General features: G+C 34.6%; 4 protein-coding genes across 4 annotated transcripts; 2 read left to right on the forward strand and 2 right to left on the reverse strand.

Annotated features, from left to right (window-relative positions):
• Positions 1 to 680: 680 nt before the first annotated feature.
• HPT1 (homogentisate phytyltransferase 1) lies at positions 681 to 6,912 on the forward strand. The gene is made up of 13 exons (XM_089622860.1): positions 681 to 955; positions 1,062 to 1,159; positions 3,252 to 3,544; positions 3,621 to 3,704; positions 3,798 to 3,872; positions 4,114 to 4,197; positions 4,712 to 4,801; positions 4,972 to 5,073; positions 5,486 to 5,581; positions 5,671 to 5,742; positions 5,831 to 5,926; positions 6,437 to 6,541; positions 6,669 to 6,912. The coding sequence occupies exons 1-13, from the start codon at positions 888 to 890 to the stop codon at positions 6,708 to 6,710; spliced, it is 1,305 nt and encodes a 434-aa protein (XP_089478986.1). The 5' UTR covers positions 681 to 887; the 3' UTR covers positions 6,711 to 6,912.
• Positions 6,913 to 7,480: 568 nt separating this feature from the next.
• On the forward strand, positions 7,481 to 9,853 carry LOC149388325 (uncharacterized). Its single transcript, XM_089622397.1, has 7 exons — positions 7,481 to 7,517; positions 7,593 to 8,210; positions 8,366 to 8,597; positions 8,640 to 8,764; positions 9,087 to 9,148; positions 9,221 to 9,299; positions 9,801 to 9,853. The coding sequence occupies exons 1-7, from the start codon at positions 7,481 to 7,483 to the stop codon at positions 9,851 to 9,853; spliced, it is 1,206 nt and encodes a 401-aa protein (XP_089478523.1).
• Positions 9,854 to 10,259: 406 nt separating this feature from the next.
• Positions 10,260 to 11,911, reverse strand: LOC149388326 (uncharacterized). The gene is made up of 7 exons (XM_089622398.1): positions 11,729 to 11,911; positions 11,610 to 11,675; positions 11,328 to 11,387; positions 11,207 to 11,263; positions 11,091 to 11,135; positions 10,746 to 10,934; positions 10,260 to 10,676 (listed from the first exon to the last, which is right to left on the reverse strand). The coding sequence occupies exons 1-7, from the start codon at positions 11,909 to 11,911 to the stop codon at positions 10,437 to 10,439; spliced, it is 840 nt and encodes a 279-aa protein (XP_089478524.1). The 3' UTR covers positions 10,260 to 10,436.
• Positions 11,912 to 16,242: 4,331 nt separating this feature from the next.
• On the reverse strand, positions 16,243 to 19,539 carry RUS2 (root UVB sensitive protein (Protein of unknown function, DUF647)). Its single transcript, XM_089624752.1, has 10 exons — positions 19,393 to 19,539; positions 19,138 to 19,266; positions 18,905 to 18,993; positions 18,575 to 18,659; positions 18,406 to 18,465; positions 18,239 to 18,332; positions 18,036 to 18,133; positions 17,744 to 17,923; positions 17,395 to 17,517; positions 16,243 to 16,952 (listed from the first exon to the last, which is right to left on the reverse strand). The coding sequence occupies exons 1-10, from the start codon at positions 19,402 to 19,404 to the stop codon at positions 16,536 to 16,538; spliced, it is 1,287 nt and encodes a 428-aa protein (XP_089480878.1). The 5' UTR covers positions 19,405 to 19,539; the 3' UTR covers positions 16,243 to 16,535.
• Positions 19,540 to 20,661: the final 1,122 nt, after the last annotated feature.

Here is a 20,661-nt window from a genome sequence, read left to right on the forward strand (position 1 = left end):
AAAAATATTTTGCCACCTAATACGTTTGGCTATTTCTCTAAAAATCTCTAAACATAGGCTAGATCCCAAATCAAACGTTTTATCTGGCCTAATTAGTTACAAATCTCTAAAAGAAAAGAAAACTTTTATGAGTCAGTACTCAGTAGTACTTTTTTTTTTTTAAGACAGCTTCGCTGCAATGAGGATTGAACCCACGACCTCCACACAGGAGGTGGTGTGGAATTACCACTAGGCTATCCTAGGCAGTGACAGAGCCAGTATAGGCCCAGCAGGGGCTTAAGCCCCCCCTCAATTTTTTTTGCATTTTTTGCCCATTTTTTTCCCTTGAAAATTAATACTTTTGGCCTAATTTTTATAAATTTTTTACAATTAAGCCCTCCTGAATTTTTGTTCTTTCAAATTAGCCCCTGATGGACTTTTCTGTCTTCGTCGCTGATCCTAGGTACCACTGTACAGAAGTACTATGTAGTATGTATGTACTACATGAAAGGACCACCAAAATTAACTTAAGGTAACACGGTGGGAAGAAAACAAATACATGCGTAGAGAGAAAAAAAATAAAAATAAAAATAAAAATAAAAGTTACGAACTTTTCTTCTATATTCACGGAAAGCACATTTTTACTTTTTTTTTTAACTGCTATCTATCAAACACCTGAATGCAGTTGAGATTATTAAAAACGCTAAAACTACCTAAAATAAGCTTTACCCCCCAAACACACCCGTTATCTCTCTCTATTCAGATTAAAAAAATCTCTCACTCTCTCTATGTGCTCTCCGTGCTCTCGTTCTCTGTTAGGGTGTTTTTTTCCAGTCGGTCAGGTTGTTCGTATAAGAATTCAGTGAACTCAAACTAGAGAAAGAAGAAGATCATCATTATCGTCAGACATGACAACCGTAGGAATATTGTCTTTCAAAGGGACTCTCACCTCCGGTCCAAAGCTTCCTTTCAAAGTGTTCGTTTCTCCGATTGCTCTGTCACCGTCTTTCTTGTTCGTCCCTCAATTTAACTCCTTCGATTTTATTATCTAATTAATATATATCTATATCTTATGCATTTAGGTTTAGCGTTCCAGAAGGAGCTCCTTTCACGGCGGCTCTCAAATTCTCCGCCAAGGAATTCAAAGTTCCTGCACAAACCAGTGCTAATATCACCGACGGTAATCATTTTCGTTAATTTGATCCCTATATCTCGATTATAAATTTTTACCTTGTTTCAAATATATCGATTGGGGATTTTCGCATGTTTGGAATGATTTCTTATATGTTTGTTACTTACTTAGTCTTCGAAATTGGATGTGTACAGAAAATTATTATTCATTGTTTGTCCAATTCATTGCATGTTTAGTCCGTGTTATAATTTTTTTCGATTCTTTCGTATGCAATCAATAGCGTGTTCCAATTCATTGCATGTTTAGTCTGTCTTATAATTTTTTTCGATTCATTCGTATGCAATCAATAGCGTGTTATTCAAGCGCGTAGATTTGCAAAAATCAGATGATTGTATAATGCTTTTAATTTTTATTATTACGATTACAGTTTTTTTTTAAGCCAAGTAGTGCATTGATCTCTTCTTCTTTTTTTTTTTTTTTTTTTTTTTTCTTTTTTGCAAATTCATGTTGTTAGAGAATTCCTATTTGTTGTGGAGAGTACATAAATCCATGCTTTCCTTGCTGATTGGAGATTTTAAGATTGGTGGCGTGTAGTTCTAATTTCTAGACAGGAAAGATCTAACATGGTTTTTCAAGCGGATGGGAAGGTTTTAATATAATGGTGTGTTTCTTTCTTCAATTTTCTGTTTAACTCCTCTGTTTGGATTTTATTGCCTTATATTTAGATTTAACGGTCTCAATGCATGTACAATGATATGAAAAAATGAATTTGCAGAGATGGGACAAATAATTCATGCAAATTCACTAAAGGTCGACTTACTTTTCACCAAAAGGAAAGCTATCTTTAACTAAACAAGAAGAAACAAACATCTATAACAATGAAATTTGTGGTAATGCATAATATGCAATTGCATAAAGATGGGTCAAAATCATACCTGAGAAAATAAAATTCTTTCCATTGTCCCTTCTCCAATTGCTCTCACCTGTAAAAATTTAGCCACACAAAAATTTACAGAGCGAGTGATAATTATATTTTATATCTGTAGTTATAAGTCGTTGTGAAATAAGAAAAAAAAAAAAACTGAGCTACCTGAATTTAGTATAAGTGTCTTGCTTTCTTTGCCAGATTAGTCTTTCTTTCACAAAAAAAATGATTTTTTTAAAGTTAACTGTTTGCAATGACTATGCTCAGTTTGTTGTTTCCAAAAACTACTTAATAAGTTCAAACTTAATTAAATAAAAGGGCCAAACTTTAATTAAATATAGATAGCTCAGTTCCCCCCCTTTTTATTTTATTTCACGGTGATTTATAACTACATATATAATATTAATAACCTTCGCTCTGTAAATTTTTAAGTGTGGGGCTTAATTTTCACAGGTGAGAGCAATGGGAGAAGAAAGAATGTTTTTATTCTAAAGTCTGATTTTGACCCATCTTTATTTCATTGCATGTTGTACATTACCACAAAATTTGCTGTTATAGATGTATGCTTCTGTTTGTTTAATTGAACGTTGCATTCCCATTTGGTGAAAAATAAGTAGATTCTTAATTAATTTCACTGAGGCAAAGAGTTGTCTATCTAAGCTGATCCTAGAATATTGGCAATAGATTTGGAGAGAATGAATAATAGCTGAAGATGGATTGTCTATCTAAGCTAATCATAGATAGGAAGAAAATTCCGAGCCGGTGAGTTAGGCGTTCGAAAATGAGTCAGCTTCGGTTGGTTTTAAGCACTTGAAGCCATCTTTCTCAACTGGGTTCGGGTCTAATTAGGCTCGAGTATAAGAGAAATTCTCAATAATTTATTTACCCTGAAATTTTCTTGTAGTTTTTACATGATAGGAGAAAAAAAAATTTAAGCTAAAAGAAAATGCCATTTTTAAAATTTTTATGAACAATTTGCTTGTATAGCGGTCTAGTATTTTCTGAATTTTTATGTAAGGAACTACAAAAGAAATTTTTTCAATAAAAGTGTGAATTAGGAAGAATTGGTCGGCAAAATATGAATCAGCGAAATGTTGTCATTAACAATATGCAAATTAGTCACCGCAATTTCAGGAGTAAGGAATCAACTTTACATAATGGGTACTCTGAGCCTTGTGTTCTTAAGTGAGGTTTTCAATATTTTGCGGAACACAGGTTCACGCAAGGCTTACAATGTTTCGAGATATAGAACATGGAACGCTGTGAGAAGAGATTGCTCTACCAAGTTCTGGCCGAGCCTTTTGACTCACGGCCCAAGAGGCACGGGAAATCTATCGTCTTTTGACGAGAGATGCGATAAAAGGGTTTCGGCGAACGCAGCTGGGGCTGCCGGACACCCTCTCGAGTCCGATCCCGAAGCCTATAGCTTGAAGAATGTCTGGGACTCTCCTAAAGATGCCATTGATGCTTTTTACAGGTTTTCGAGGCCGCACACCGTTATTGGCACGGTTAGTTTATGGTTTAAGATTTTGCAACGTCTAAAATAGGGCTTGACTGGATTTGTTTTATACATATTTTAAACAGGCATTGAGCATACTCTCGGTCTCCCTTCTCGCAGTTGAAAAGCTTTCGGATTTTTCCCCGTTGTTTGTGAAAGGCTTTCTTGAGGTGACACCTCTACTGATCTTGGATTTCTTATTCTAAAAAACGCTCACGGCTGAATATAAGTAAAGTCTTATGTTTGTGAGTTTTTTTTTTTAGGCAGTGATTGCTGCCCTGTTCATGAACATTTACATCGTCGGTTTGAATCAGGTGTCGGACATTGGTATAGACAAGGTAACTTTTTTATTTTTATTTTTTATTTATTTAACCCCTATTGTTGTAGCAATGGAAACTCTGCGTGTGCAGATATTTAATAAGAATTTTGGTAATTGATGACTAACAAAACAGGAAAATACAAGGGTATCACAAGCTTTCGAGAGACTTGTTTTCTGCTAGTAACTAGTGATTTTTTATTCCAATATTGCCCTTAGATTCTCCTAACAATAGAATTGCTCCTTCACTTTTGTTGATACAGATTAATAAACCGTATCTTCCGTTAGCATCGGGGGAATACTCATATGGAACCGGCGTCACCATTATTACATCTTTTGCCATTCTGGTATGAGAAGCTGTGTGCCTTTGGTCTCTGATTTCCATGCATTTTTCTGGCTGTGAATTTTGTTTGTTTGTCGAGAAGTTCTACGTTGCATTTTTCTGGCTGTGAATTTTGTTTGTTTGTCGAGAAGTTCTACGTTGCATTTTTCTGGCTGTGAATTTATGTTTGTTTGTCGAGAAGTTCTACGTTGCATTTTTCTGGCTGTGAATTTTGTTTGTTTGTTTGTCGAGAAGTTCTACGTTGCGTAGATTTTATTAATTAAAGAAATAACAATCATTAGTTTTGTGTAGTTGCGTTTTATATGCAATTAAAGTTTCCATATTAACTTCTTTGGCTTCCACCTCACAGATGTTCAGATTCTTTGTCCTTATAATTTGAAAACATTTGTGAACTTACTAGAATTATTTTGATCTCCTTTTACCCATCTTCATGTTCACTTGAAAAGAGGTGATAATAAGTTTCACTCTGGTCATAACTATGCTTTATTGTAGTCTTGACTAGGCTCTTTTTTTTTCAGAGCTTTGCCCTCTCATGGATGGTTGGCTCGTGGCCGTTGTTTTGGGCCCTCTTCATTAGCTTTGTACTCGGAACTGCTTATTCGATCGATGTAAGTTTTTTTTTTTTTAATATATATATATATATATATATATATATATATATATACAGTTATGCCAATCTAATTGAATGGTTAGCAGCTTCAAGGCAAATTCAACGGCGCTAATTTGTTCCATGGGTTTGGTGATTTATTTTGATATAATTTCTGGAGCCATCTTTTAGGTTCCCCTATTGCGATGGAAGAGATTTGCAGTGGTTGCAGCAATGTGCATCTTAGCTGTCCGAGCTGTGATTGTCCAACTAGCATTCTTTCTACACATGCAGGTATCTAATTTGCTTCTTATATTTATCATTAATTTCTTGATTTATTTTCTTCTTATTCCAAAGGCAATTTGCAGTTGGAATGCTTTTTTTTTCTTCCTAATTTTGCAGAATATGTTTATCCCTACACAAAATAAATAAAAAATAAAGCCTTTGTGACATGATATAAGGAATGAAAATTGGTATTGACACATCACAATTTTAAAAAGCCTATATGGAAAATTAGCATATTTTTCGGAAAAAAATTAAAATCTGTCACAGGTTATTGAATAATAGTTGGATAATCAAGAGTCTTGAAATAATCGAGGATAAGGATGCTCTGTGTACTGAGTATATTGTTTAATAGGTCTTTCAATATTTATTTTTGAATTTCAGTTGTAAGTACTCATATATATATACTCCCAACTTTCTTCAGACTCACGTCTTCAAAAGACCAGCAGCGTTTTCTAGGCCTCTGATTTTCGCAACTGCGTTTATGAGCTTCTTCTCAGTTGTTATAGCATTGTTTAAGGTAACATCTATCTTTCGATCTCAATATGAACACAGAAGGTTAATTTTTTTTATTTTTTTATTCGACCGGTCTGATCAAACTAAGAACAGGACATCCCTGACATTGACGGAGACAAAGTATTTGGCATCCGATCATTTACGGTGCGCTTGGGTCAAGAGCGGGTCAGTTTTTCCACGGTCCCTTCTTTTAGACCTGTTCTATTATTTTTTTGTACTTAAGTCATTATTAATTAAATATTTTCTCCTACAGGTCTTCTGGATATGCATTTCACTCCTAGAAATTGCTTATGGTGTTGCTCTTTTAGTTGGAGCCTCGTCAGGTTTCCTATGGAGCAAAATTCTTACGGTAATTTTATGCTTCTTGATCGATAACTATTCCCTTACTTTCCCTCATAAGTTGTGGTACTAGTAAAGCAAAGGAGCATCAAGTAGCAGAATCTGAAAAATGTTTTGAATGATTCGGAAAAAGGCGTTTCTCGAACAGTGATTAAAATGCTATTTGCTGGTGATTGACCAGTGGTTCCATTTTATGGACATTGTGGCAGCCAATGATAACGGTGATAGAATTTTCGTGTTTCGCAGAAACTTTCAAAATTTTGCCGATTTTCCTCAGTAATTCCAAAAAATTTCCGGTTTTCTGCTAAATTTGTTTTTTTTTTAATCATGGATTTCGCTAGATTTTCCATAATTCCGACAATTTTTTACGATGAACAGAATCTTTGCCTTTCACTGGCAGATATCCACAGAAAAATGACTTGTCGGCAGAAAATCAACAATAATCGGAATTTTTTTAATCCTAGCTCTCGAGTAGCAGTGTTGACTTTTTGTCCTCTTTTTCTTTGTTGCACTGTTTTAGGTTTCGGGACACACAATCTTGGCTTCGTTGCTGTGGAATCGTGCCAAGTCTATCGATCTGACCAGCAAAGCTGCAATTACAGCGTTTTACATGTTTATTTGGAAGGTAAAATTAAAACCATTAACACATGCTAATATGTTTTGGAACCGCAAACCTTAATAAGCCTCAATGTTATTAATATACTTTTGTTTCTTTTTTCGCGAAACAATTCTCGTTTCTATTTTTCTCGCAGCTCTTTTATGCAGAGTACCTACTTATACCGCTAGTGAGGTGAAGAAGAAAATGGATCATCGGATTCGCGATCAAAGCTTTAATTTGTTGTAAAAATTGGATCATAAATAGTGTAGAACTCCCATCTTTTTTTTTTTTGTTGTTGGTAACGAGAAGTTCATTTTATTTTTGTGCTTAAATAATAAAAGTAAATTAACCTTTTTATTTTATTTTATTTATTCTAATATGCAATTTTTATTTTGTTATTTATTTTCGAAAATTAGAATTTAATTCCTCCAAATAATTAGCGAAGCAGCACACTAATATTATAAATCTAAGAAGAAGCCCATTTAAAGTTCAAAAATTTGGCCATATAAGCCTCTTAAACGTTGGTTATTGTGTTTTAGCAAACATTTAGTTAATTTTTGGTTAATGGCCAATCAGCCTACGTGGCATAAATTTTAACGAATATTTGTACTGAAATGCCCTTATTAATTGCGCTTTCAAATGTAAATTGAGACAATTTAATTCGAAATTTGAAATGTACGCAAATGGAAAGTACTGTTAGGTTAAACTCTTTTGGTAAGCAGTTATTGCTTTCCAGATTTCATAGATTATGTATAGCGGTTTTTTAGAGAAGTTGTATCTACTCGTGCATGGCAGATTAGATTAACAGTTATTTCGCAATATTTAGCAGTTATTATCTAAATTTTTAACATTATATTCGAATATACTGTAATTTGACCGCCAAAATCATTTTAAAATTTGGATGCGAAGATGGATATAAACTGAAATTGAACGACCTGTATTTCACTGGACATTTGATTATACAGCATGGAGGAGGGTTCTTCTTTTTCGCTCATGAAGTCTGGTAATTTTCTCATCACCAGGTGCTCATTTTAATCTTCATCAGATATATTTACTGATCTTTTGTTTTTTTTTTCAGTTGAATTATATGAGCAACAATGTCAGCAATCGAAGTCTGAATTGTCGGCTAATCCTAATGAGGATATGACGACTGCAGACATTATTATGTATGATGAATCCGACTTGAGGAATTTTCCAAGGAATTTTGAAATAAATGTTAACAATGTTTTTAGACGCAAAGATGTTCTACAGACGGCTATTGGAATGACTGCTGTTCGCAATAATTTCGAGTTTAAGGTGTTTAGATCAAATAAAACTCGATATTGCATTGGATGTGCGAATGTTCATTGTCCTTGGAAGATGAATGCCTCGGTGTGCAGGAATTCTGGATTGTGGGTTATAAGGTCATTTGTTAAAGAACACACGTGCTATGGACAGTCAATTATTCACAAGAATAAACATGCCTCGTCTGTTCTTATTAGCCAATGTGTGAAAGATGATTTTAGGGGTCCTTTGGCCAATCAAATAACCCCATCTGGTGTTGCTGAAATAATGAGGTCACGATTTAATGTGGAGGTTTCTTATTATAGAGCATGGAAGGGACGTAAAGAGTCTTTGAGGGATCTCCGTGGTGATTTTGAAGATTCATACAGTCATCTACCACTTGTTGGAGAAATGATCAGAGAGAAAAACCCTGGTATTTACATTAGCTTTTGTTAATTTTCTCAGGATATTTACGTTGTGCATGTTGGTTAATTGTGTCTCAATTTACAGCCGATTAACAACGACTCTTCAATGACATTTACTGCGATGTATTATTTACTGTTACAAATGTTTCAAATTGATTTACAGGATCATATACGGTGACTGAGGTAGAAGCTGATGGTACTTTCAAGTCTTTTTTCCTTGCATTTGGAGCTTCGGTACATGGGTTTCAGTATTGTCGTCCGGTAATATCGGTGGATGGCACATTTTTGAAAGGCAAATCTTATGGTACCTTACTATTGGCTACGGTTCAAGATGGTGACAACCATTTATTTCCGTTAGCTTTTAGTATTGTGGATTCTGAAAACGAAAAATCTTGGTATTGGTTTATGAGTCATATTCGAGCTGTGTATGGTGTTAGGAAAGAGATGGTGTTTGTATCGGATAGGCACAAGTCAATTCAGAAGGCGGTTAATGCGGTGTTTCCGAAAGCTAGTTTTGCCATATGCATGCAACATCTATGGGGTAATGTGAAGACCAATTTTGGTAAAAACATATATCCAGCCTCTTTTTTATAGATGTGCTAAAGCTTATACTGAACGAGAGTTTGAATATTGGTTGAATATACTCTCTAATAACAAAAAAAAAATAAAAACGTATCTTCTCCAAGCTAATCCAGAGTTGTGGGCTAGAAGTAAATTCCCGGGAAAGAGGTTTAATGTCATGACCACAAACATTTCTGAGTGTTTGAATGCTGTTTTAAGAGAAGCTAGAGGGTGGCCGGTTGCATGTCTTGTCTTGAGCTATAGAAGTTTAATTCAAAATTGGATAAACAAAAAGAGGGAGTTAATTCCTAAGATGCAATCAGGTCTGACCGGAACTGGTTTTAGGATGCTTTATGAATCGCTTGAAGCTTCGAGGTCCATGAATGTAAGTATAGTTAATTTCTGTGTTTTGTTAATTACTCTTTTATTTACGACCTATTTACATTGTATGTTTCAGGTTAATGCCATTAACGACAATGAGTTTGAAGTTGTTGATGGAGCAATTCGTCGTGTTGTTGATGTTTATCAGAGGACCTGTACATGCTGTTATTGGCAACTTGAAGAATTTCCATGTTCTCATGCGTGTGCCGCCTTATATAGAAAAAATTTACGCCCCATTGATTTTGTTCCATGTTATTATACTCAGGAATATTTCTCAGCCACTTATGAGAAAGATGTCTTCCCAATTTCTCATGAGGGGGAGTGGGAGCTACCAGTTGATACTCCAGTTATTAAGCCTCCTATTCAAAAACGTCAAGCTGGGCGCCCGAAAGAGAAGAGGTTTCGATTGAAGCATGAAAGACTTCACCCGTATAACCATCGTTGTGGCAAATGTGGACAAATTGGTCATAATAAGAGGGGTTGCCAAAATTAGATTAATTACTTGTTAATTTGTTGTGATTATGCCTTTTAAATGATGTGGAGGATCAAGCTTTGGGTTTAGATTATGTCTTTCAATGGATGATTTTTATTTACAACCTTCATTTCAGTATTTGTTATTTGTTGTGTCTTAGTTAAATGTTGTAATGTTAATTCAGATTTGGAGTACATGTTAATTGTTCTATATTTCAGGATGTGTGTTGTTAATTGATGTTAAGTTAATTATTCTTGTTAACAAATAACATGACAACATAACCAATAGGCAACATCATTAGCAGTTTACATGTTCATTTGAATTTCTACTAACATGTTTTTAACATATTTCTAAATAGTAATTGTAATGTAGTGAGCTTATCTTAGTTAAATGTTGTTAATATAAAGATTTTTAAAGTTATATTCAGATCTGGAGTACATGTAAAGTGTTGTTTTATTAAGTTCCTGCTTTGTTAATTTATGATCATGTTAATAAAATGGTAACTTTTATATGACTACAAAACTAATAGACAACGTCAACAGATATCTACATGTCATATATGAATTACTTGTAAACATGTACTCTCAACATTTTTGTAAATAGCTATTGTAATTCCTATAAGTGGGCATTAACAATAATCAGAAAAATAGTCATAACTATTAGCAATATCATGATGTGTTAAATTGCTAAAGCAATCAAGATACATCATCAAAACACTATATGTTCCAGTGTGAAGACAGTGTAAAAGTGTTAAAGCACTCAAATTACAACCCCAAAATATCATAAGTACGATTGTTAAGACAAAAAAACAGTAAATAAGCTAAATTCCTAAGTCAAAAGAGGGATGACTTAGAGGATCGTCATCGGTATTGTCTTTGTTGTGAACTGAGCTGTTTCCACCAGGTATGTCGTTTTCGTTCCTCTTCTTTTTAGTTTCAATGATGTAAGGAGAAGTTGTGAAGACCGATTTCCTACATGTGCGTTTGGGTCTTGATGGTACTTGCTGTGGAATAGGCACTTTTGGTGATGATATTTTGGGCTGTGACTTAGCAATGTTTTCCTGTTAAATGACAACAATTAACGTTGATATAAACTGCATTATTCAACAATTAACTGTGTTTAAACATACCTCAGATTTTCCTTTCCCTACATTACTGGATTGTGGAATGTCTTGCACTTTTGTTGAATGTGTAGGAGTGGTTTGGTTTGGAAGTGCACTTGTTAGTGTAGGCTTGGCCACTGGTTGGCCATTTTTCCTCAAGCGTTTGTAAACGCGACTGGGTACATCATTAGGATTGGGCTCCATAACTTGAACAACCTGTGGACGTTGTCCAAATTTGTAGTTGTTAGGTAAGCTACTCAAGACATCATTTACGGTAAATACCCAATCAGCTTGAAGTTTCTGCAAGTCGTCCTGTCACAAGTTATGGTCAGTTAATAATATTTTTTTATTACTTCATTTACATATACTTACAGGACTATAACGAGCTGCCTTTTCTCCTAACAGTGGTGATATATCCTGATAAGAAGATTTGTGAAAATTCAGTAAACAACAACCTGAATTTAGTCAACTACTAACTGGAATTGTACCATGGTAATTTCTTCTGTGGCAGATGTCCCTATATTCCCTTTATTTTTTCGCAGCATCTGCATAAGAATAGTAGTTATTAACATCTGGTTGTTAATGTATTTCATATTAATTAAAGATTACCATGTTTGTTAATGTTATTTGAGTGGGCTGTGCCCTTGTTGTCTTGTTTGCGAATTGAACCTGTAAATGATTCTCAAGTTAGTGTTATATAATTGATTTTGCAATAATCTATATTGAATACCTCTTGCTTTGTTGGGATTTTGGCATGTGTTGTTTCTTGAACATTTGTTCTATCTTCATTTCTGGTTGTTGTAGGATTTGGCGTTTTCTCCTATGATTCATGTGTACTGATTAGAATTTCCAATTTGCAGATTATTAATGAAATTGATTATAAAATCTTACTTGGTTAGTTTCATCCTGGACATCTGGTTCTCTGATTATCTCATTGGGTGAATATTGCTTTGACCCCTGTAAATTGAGTGTTAGTAGATGGCTAATTTACAACCTGTTAACCAATTTACCTTATTCTCTTTGTCCGGTTTTGGTGTGGCGTCATCAGAATTCTTTTGGATGTATGCTTGAAACAATGCCATTAACGTGTCGTATTTATCATGAGCTTCTTCCACACGGTGCTTTAGGACTTCTATTGTTTGGAGAGCTAGATCCAATTTCTCGTGCACGTCCTCTTCTGGACAGCTAGGCATTTCAGCGTGTGAGTGTGTTGAACAGCTAGCAACACCTTTCCCTTTGTCAACCGGTTCGTTTATTGGCTCTGGACTGACAGCGTCTACACGCTCGATGTACCCTTCTGCCATTTCTTCCTCTGTTGCGTTTAGTGGCTGAATACGTACCTAATACAATAAAAAGTTATTTACAACAACGGACTTTAATTTTCATCCTTCTTTAAAGCTATTATATTTACCTGGCTGTTGTTGAATATATTCTTTAGGAGATCCTCGTATTCTGGACTGCAGCTAAAATTCCATTTAAGCAGTCGTGGCATGCTAAATCCGGTTGTTCTTGATGTGTATCCATAGTATACGAAATCTGGGATGACCTCAAACGCCCATGCAATTAACGGATGTAGGAATCCGTCGATGTTGAATCATGTTCTCTCGGCAGTGTAGCTTTTTGATCTTTTTAAAGATTTGCATAATGCATTGTAGCTTAGTGTACCCCATGGATATTCCTTGAACAAGTTTGTGTTGATTGCCATTTTCAAATGTTCATCTGGAATTTTTGCCTGCCTATCACGTGGCAGTATCATTGTCTCCAGAATAGCCAAATTGATGAGTGCTACCTTGTCCTCATCGTTTCCACCAAATTTACTTTGTAGAAGCCCAAGTAAATATAGTGCTCGCTGAGTCCCGGCTACTTTGAAGTATTCATCCTTCAATTGGTTGTTGGATGATAGTAGATTTTGAATGCGCGGTACATTATCACAGTTTAAACCTGATAATAAAAGAATGATTGGTTAATTGTAGTGATTAGTATTTAATAATTATTTACGATACAAAAATTTAAAATAAATTGAAACGAACCTGAAATTATTTCAAAATCGTAGATATTGAAAACCAATATGTTACCACCGATGTTGAAATGGAGCTCTTCTTTTTTCCCTGATTCCACTTGACTAAGCACAAGTAAATATGCAAGTTTTTTTTGGTACACTTCTCCCTTAAGGTGTTGTAGATGACCAAACGGCCCTTGCTCGAAAATTTCCATTTGTTGTTCAGTCTCGATGAGGGACATAAGGTTGTTAATGACATTGAAGGACGAATGTACTATTATTCGCTGCTTCATGTCCCAATTCTCTGGCTTCACAATAAGTTCTCCAATCTACATAAGGTGTTTTTAGACGTCAGTTACTGTAAGGAACAATTAACAGCCAATGCATAAACTTATTACTTTTGTATCACTTTTAAATAGAGTTAGGTTTATATATCTATTTCATATTTATCCATTTACAACAATTAACAACCTTTAGTTTTGTCTATTTTCCAATAAGTTATTACACACAGGCTTTTACATTTATTAACATTAGTTTTCATTTATTTATTAACTGTAATTGAGAATGCACTACTGTTATGTTATCTATTAACTATCCATTAACCCGTTGATATTTACAGCCATTAACTGTTCCATTTTCATCACAAAAAAACTTCAACATATTCACTTTACAAATCATTTACACATGTATTACCTATATTTTCGTCAGTCTTGTTGTTTTAAGTATTCACAGTGTAGATAAATATATTGTTAACATACCTTTGGTTCTTTTGTCTTTCGACGTGGTGACTTGATCTCTTTTTCTCTGTTATCGGCATTTACCTTCTTCTTCATAGGAGACGCCTTCGCCATCTGCTCTAATCTGTGTACATAAGGTTATTCACATGACACAAATCATATCTGTTAATTCATCGCATTCTGTTTTGCTTTTTACCAAATTTAAATGTTTTGGCAAACAGAAATTCAACATGTATCTAATTTTTTGGGGATCTTGACAGATTTAATAACATGCAGACCTATTTAATTTCTCAGAAATTTTTTAAATTTTCTTTTGTTACAGATTACTGATTCCTCATTTCATATTTTTAGATCGATATTCGTTGTTCGAGAAGTGTAAAATCCCTTCGTAAATAGAAAAAAAAAACTGGTATATTTCTTGAAAATACCTTTCTTCGCCGTCGGGGTTGATGGTCTCGTTGATTTGTTGTTAATGTCGTCCACAAATAACCAGACGTTGAGAGGATGAAGTTTTCGTCAATAATGGGGTTTCAAATATGGGGTTGCGTGTTTCGTATTTCGTCTGAGAGAAAGATTGTGGGTATCGTCACATTAATGACCGAGTATATGATGTTCCTCGATTACGGGGACAGTTATTATCAATATCCGATTTAAATGTATTTATTTTTCATTAACGTTTGGGCGGGAACAGGTAAGGGTTAAATGGTATTTTTAATCGTGTTAATAAAGTAGATTGGCCATTTACACAAAATTAACCAAATGGTGGCCAAATCCAAATTGGATATAACTTATGTGGCCATTTAGCTATATAACCCTTTAAAGTTTAACACGTGTCTTAAAAATTTATACTTGTTAATTTATCTATTGAAACTCCCATTGAATTTGTGTCTATGCTGTGCCAATATGCTAAGATAACTTATATATGGGTGAGAACAGACACTAGGAAAGTTATCACGCACCCTATATTATATGATTGATGATATCAAGCTTCAATAAGAAGCAACTTCTAACCATCATCGACACTTCGAGTTAAAAACTATATATATCCTCTGCCCTTCATATTCGCTTATTCAGATTCCATAACCACTAATAAAGCACCAAATGCATTAATAACATCAAATACACTCAACGACATAATGTTGTTTCCTTTGAATACTCACAACTCAACCTTGTCCTAATTGGAAAAAAGAAATAGTAAGAATTGAATAAAATATTGTGCTTATTTTCTTACCTGCCCTCACTTGATCGGTGTCATATTCAAAACAAATTCAATACATTGCTAAACCTCGTAAATGTCAATTTATAGGAAAACAACCAAACACATTACTTTACCAGAAAATCTAATTAGGTTTTGCATGCATATATTTAGTCATTTACATATAATTAGGAACAGAACACTTTGCATTTAACACATTTTGTCGAAATATCAACAAAATTGCAATCATCAGTGCCACTGAAGCGTTATTTATGGTGCCCACTACGTACATATCATATAGAAGCGAAATGCTGGTTGATATGGGATAAACCATTATGTATTGTGAATTAAATATGACATACTATATACGAAAAAAATTACAATATAATTTTTTGAAACATTAAATAGCATAGTAAATTTAATTTTAGTTTAGGTTATATATATATATATATAATATATATATATATATATATATATATATATATATATATATAGGGACGAAGCCAGAAATCTAGGTTGGGGGGCTAATTTGCAACAAAAAATTCAGGGGAGGCTGATTTGTAAATTTTGAGGGTAAAAAAATGTAAAAATAAAATAAAAATGGGGAAAAAATGCAAAAAAAAAATTGAGGGGGGGGCTATAGCCCCCCTCTCACCTCCATGTGGCTTCGTGCCGGTATATATATAATTATTATTACACAACAAAAACAAAAAATTTAAGCATAAAGCACAAAACGCTGTGACATGTCATTTAAGAATATAAGATAAAGGAACAAATGTTTGGAACTAATGATTGTTTTATCATCTAATAATTAAAAAACATGGTTTTTATAACTAAATTTATTAGATAATGCTAATAATTTTTTAAAATTCTAAGACATTATGAATATTATGGTTTATAAATATTAACATAGGTAAGAAATTAACTCACCTCTTCATCGAATAATAAGCAATTCAAGGGTAATATAACGGCCCCCCTTTAAATCATAATTTTTAAATATTCTATAAATTCTTAGTCGTACGAAATCACACATCTGCTTTGCTTTCAATTTTTTTTTGTAGGGATTGTCATTTCCTATAAGCACAATATATACATATGTAACATTGAAATAAAAAAAATAAATAAAGCATAAGATATTATTATAAAATAGAAACATTTTTAAATTTATTTTAAGTTAAAATACTACTGTAATATCACCGTCTTTTCAATATATATATCATATTAAATTGTGTAAAATTTATCTATAATAATATTTTTTTTATGTGATTCTCATATTTTTTTTACTGCATCAATTATTAATAGATGTAATACATTGGTGACGTTGTTTTTGACAACGCAACATATAATTGTCGATGAGTAAAAAGTTCAAAATCCAAAAACAAACCAATTTATTTTCAAAGATTGTCCTTCACTTCTATTTATTGTCATTGCATAACATATTTTAACTGAAAATTATCTTCTTTTCAATGCGAAAGACCATTTTAATTCATAAAAAGTCATTTCAATACGTGGAATATATATTTTTTTTTCATTATAATTACCTTAATTATTTTATCTATTAAGTGTGTTATTATCAATCTAGTAAAAAAACTATAACGGTCCCAAATAATCTATACCCTATAATCCACCCACTCTACACGTCATGATGCCTGGATTTGAAGCAAGAATCCCAGCATATAATGCCACACTATAATGGCTTCCACCTATGGTTGTTGAAAGCGTTTGAATGAATTTCGTTGTTTCAGAGCAAAAAAAATAATAATAAAAAATAAATAAAAAAAATAAAAGCAACACTACAATGGCCACCTAAAACCCAGAAAAACGACTACCAAGTTCCAACGTCAAAACTGTAAACACAATCCATCCGATCCAAACCTCTTCGAGCTCTACAACGCGAAACGGATTCCCGTACCATCAAGAAACTGATCGGTGTGCCAACCTTTGGCCTGCAGCTCCGACAAGAAGGGACCGAAAACACCGTTGACTTTCTCGTACGCGGCTCTCAGAGCAACGTCGTGTGGATCGCCGACGGACTTGGCGGCATAGGCGGCGACAAGCCAACCTCTCAAGGCATCTTCGCCGGTGGCGTTGTGCTCCAACAACATGTCGACCCACTTGCTCCCGGGGCTCAGAAGAAACTTCTCGTTCGGGAACATCTCTTTCAGCTCGCCGAGCTTCCTTGGTGTCACCACTTTGTGTATAGCCCTCCCGACCTTGACGCTCCCGGCGTCTTCTATGAGCCGCCCCGGGAACCAATGATCTTCTTTATATCTTAGGTCCGCGGGGCTCGACACTTTTCCTGACTGGTATGAAATGAAACCGATTAGTCGATAAAAACAGAGGGAAAAACATCATTCGTAATCCTTTGAGTTTTATGGAAATGCTCTAATCATAGTCATACATTGTGTAAAGTTTGTTGTTATTAAATTTTAAAAATTATATCTTAATCGACGTTTTGGTTGGTTGATTTTCCTTGTTAATTCTGCTATTTCAAATGGCAGTTCTCCATCATCGGTAAAATTTCAGAACAAATGTCATTGTTGATTATGGGATACATTTTAACAACTAATAAAATATAAAGCTAATTTTCCAATGAATTAGAAAACATAGAGGAGGATTGTGATCGACTTTAATATGCAATGTATATGATGGATCATTTCAATCAAGCAAAGGAATACGAATGATATTTTTTTCAATAAAACAAACATCGCTATTATACACATGCAGTGGATATGTCATTCAGACCTTTACAAAATCGGCAACAATCATAGCGGTCCTTTGTGGATTCAATGTGTTCACGGGAGTGGCTCGCATCTCTTCGATGACACAGCATACATGTGCGACAGAAAGTATAGGGCCAACGATCAACTGCATAGAGTAAAGCAAATTCAGTTCATATTTTTTTAGACGCTTTAGTCAACCAATATCAAAGAAAACACTTGAAGAAGCAGTACGTAAAGGATTTCTCAAATGTCGATGCATAAGACCGCAACCACAAGTGCATTTGCAAGTTTTGGCCTAAAGAAATTCGATCATTTTTTCCAAATACACGTACGAAACTAAAAAGATTCAGTAACGCATATGGATCAAATACCTTTCCTTGCATAGTTGAGCAGACAGTTGATGCCAGTTGAATTCCTACTCCGATTCCGAGTACATTGAAAAGTGTTGAGATTGCCTCTCCTTTAGCGAAAAGATCACTCAGATTACCTTCTTTGGCAAATGAGGAATATATAGGCAACCTCGTTGCCCTTGCGGCCACAACTGCCATGCCCTGTATTTCAAAAGATAAAACTTGATTTTAAACATAAGACTTTGATTTACGTATTAGGTCGATAATCTCGATAAAAACTTCAATCCGGATACGGGTGTTCCGTGGTCTCGACCTTTGCGAAATTTCCGAGCCCAGCCATTTGGAGGAACAATTGCGGACATAATGGAGAAAGGACTTCTAAGCCCGTTCCAAAGTCATAGAGTACATCAGCTGCAATAGTACAGAAGAAAAAAAAAACACAATCCTTGCTAAACATGCTATACTAACTAATCAGGGAAGATCAAGAAACAGAAGTTGAAGAGAATGCTCACAAACCCAGAATTCTCCACCGCTTTGGCTCTGAATCCATTCTTGCACCCATGTCACTACATATGAGCTTACCCACGTGTTGCATTCCGTCTTTCAGGACCTGCATCGGAAAAATACTATTAGTATCGTCACCGTTCGAATCAGAACTTACCCAGTAATTCACAACAACTTACCCAGCTTACTACAGTGGCTTGTGCAGGTGTGGGTCTCAACCCTGCGGCAAATAGAAGTGACTGCAAAAGAGAACACATCCAATTTGTGATTGTCAAATATCTGAAATAAACGCGAGGAAATCCAATCGTATTTGAAGTAATTTTTTTAGCACCCAAAAATGAAGGGGACCTGAGTTGATAAGACGGAGAGTGTTGCGCTCGTGAAGTGTTGCAGCGCCCGAAACTGTGTGTATCTTAGATAGCCCTCGTTCACGCTACAAAATTGAAACATTCGAATCTCGTGAGATGTTTTACATTTTTTTTTCTTTGTTGCATTGACAACGACGACCATGAAACAACTAAGGGTTTAAACATCGTCGAAATTCGCAGCCAAAACCGGATATAATTTCCATGGAAAACCAACAAACTTTCAGGGTGAGAAAAATAAAACGAAAACAAAAAATCAACTATAAAATTTTCGTAAAAAATGAAACCACTTAGAATCAACAGCTTAACCCACCTGTACGGATATCCCGAAGGAAAGAACTTGTTCAGGAAAGAATCCACAACCCTATGAGCTACTGGTCTTGAGTCATCTACAAGTGTCGCCTGAGAAAGAAAATTTAGGTCAAATTCTACCACAAATGTCGAAACAAAACTCTGAAAAAAAATGAGAAGCTTTGTTCTATCTGATACAAACGGCATATTTACGACGAGAAATCAGTTCATTAAGAATGGGGAAGAATTACGTACAGAGAGTCCACCGTGGGGCTGAAACTGGAAGCGTTGAGAGACGTTGTCGGAGATTTCCAACCAAAACAAAGGCGATTCGGGGGCTTTAATTGCCTCGTCATTCGCTTTGCTCGGCTTCGCTATCATCTCCTGATTATCAATAACGCATTATCATCCTCGCTTTTGGGCATTGCCGAGGAAGGAGAAGAAAGAAAGAAAACGACAGATGATGGGGATTTTTTTTTTTTTTTTTTTTTTTTTCTGGGAGATACGCACCAGGAATTTCATTTGAGCGAAACGCTGTGCTGTTCGGTGTCGCAACAGATGTCGTGCCGTCACTGAGAATTTTCTTCATTCCATACTTGATGTTTTTCGTGAATTGTTGATGACCTTGGTTCTACTTCTTGCTGTCTGCCTGAAAAGATAAACTTGGGATTTAATATGAACTAAGGGGAAAAAATATGTCGTTTTCGTTGCCGCTTCGAATCTACTGATTTACGGAAAATCGTCATGTCAATGGAAAACCGAACGGAAAAATTGTGGAAAAGGGAAAGTGAAATGCCGTTTTCAAACTCCGTTTTCGATAGAAAACCAACGCCGACGGAAAACCGAACGGAAATAACGTGGCAAAATATATTTAAAATATATACATGTTATATATATATATATATATATATATATATATATATTTTAATTTTTAAACATATATAAAGAAAATACATTATGTATAGAGAAATTGCCCCATTTGCCACCAATTTCATAACATTTTCCCACTTTCCACCAAAAGACTAATTTTTCCCAAAATACCACTGAGAATTAGTCTTTTAGTGGAAAGTGAGAAAATATTATGAAATTGGTGGCAACTGGGACAATTTCTCTTATGTATGTAATTTATTTTAATAGAAAATTGTATATATATAATATTTTATAAATGTGTGTTACTGACGTATATATTATTTTTTATAATTTGTTTTTTAAAAAAGCGATAGTAAAAAAAAACGACAACAAAAAATTTAAAACGACAGTAAAAAAAAAACTACACAAAATTTATCAAAATACTTTGATATATATATATATATATATATTCAATAATATTAAACAGTTAGTTAAAAAAAAACACTGCAGCAGCAGCAAAAAAAAACGACACAAAAGAAAACGATACTAAAAAACGACAACAAAAACGACAAACGACGAAAAACAACAAAAAACGAAAAACGAAAAAACGACGAAAATCGGCGAAAAACGACGACGAAACGAAAAAAAGACCTTTCATCGGCCGGACACCTTCCGGCAACGACTTTTTCGCCGGAAATCGGCGAAAATCGTCGACATTTTATTCCATGATGCAAACAACCTTCTAAGTTTAAAGTTCAATCAAAGTGGTTACTACTGCGATTCTTGGAAATGGTCGTGTTATTAACTTATTGGATTAATTCCTTTTTTACCCCCCGAACTCGTACCTCGATTTCATTTCACCCCCTGGACTAAGAATTGTTACAGAACTAATCTCAGAACTTAGACACGTGTTACAACTTGCCACTTCCG

This window comes from Urtica dioica, chromosome 8 (assembly GCF_054948205.1).
Source record: "Urtica dioica subsp. dioica isolate 48M chromosome 8, U.dioica_male_clone48M_v1_H2, whole genome shotgun sequence".
NCBI classification, from domain to species: Eukaryota; Viridiplantae; Streptophyta; class Magnoliopsida; order Rosales; family Urticaceae; genus Urtica; species Urtica dioica.

Excerpts from the sequence above, each read along its gene's own strand:
- HPT1 (XM_089622860.1), top strand. The coding sequence starts at position 888 with ATGACAACCGTAGGAATATTGTCTTTCAAAGGGACTCTCACCTCCGGT. Across the intron at positions 956-1,061 it reads CCAAAGCTTCCTTTCAAAGT|GTTTAGCGTTCCAGAAGGAG; the intron begins GTTCGTTTCTCC and ends TTATGCATTTAG. Across the intron at positions 3,545-3,620 it reads CGCACACCGTTATTGGCACG|GCATTGAGCATACTCTCGGT; the intron begins GTTAGTTTATGG and ends TATTTTAAACAG.
- LOC149388325 (XM_089622397.1), top strand. The coding sequence starts at position 7,481 with ATGGAGGAGGGTTCTTCTTTTTCGCTCATGAAGTCTG. Across the intron at positions 7,518-7,592 it reads TTTTTCGCTCATGAAGTCTG|TTGAATTATATGAGCAACAA; the intron begins GTAATTTTCTCA and ends TTTTTTTTTCAG. Across the intron at positions 8,598-8,639 it reads TCTGAAAACGAAAAATCTTG|GAAAGAGATGGTGTTTGTAT; the intron begins GTATTGGTTTAT and ends GTATGGTGTTAG.
- LOC149388326 (XM_089622398.1), bottom strand. The coding sequence starts at position 11,911 with ATGCCTAGCTGTCCAGAAGAGGACGTGCACGAGAAATTGGATCTAGCT. Across the intron at positions 11,676-11,728 it reads AACCGGACAAAGAGAATAAG|GGGTCAAAGCAATATTCACC; the intron begins GTAAATTGGTTA and ends CTCAATTTACAG. Across the intron at positions 11,264-11,327 it reads AAATAACATTAACAAACATG|ATGCTGCGAAAAAATAAAGG; the intron begins GTAATCTTTAAT and ends ATTCTTATGCAG.
- RUS2 (XM_089624752.1), bottom strand. Across the intron at positions 18,466-18,574 it reads TCTCCGTCTTATCAACTCAG|TCACTTCTATTTGCCGCAGG; the intron begins GTCCCCTTCATT and ends TCTCTTTTGCAG. Across the intron at positions 18,333-18,405 it reads AAGCCACTGTAGTAAGCTGG|GTCCTGAAAGACGGAATGCA; the intron begins GTAAGTTGTTGT and ends TTTCCGATGCAG.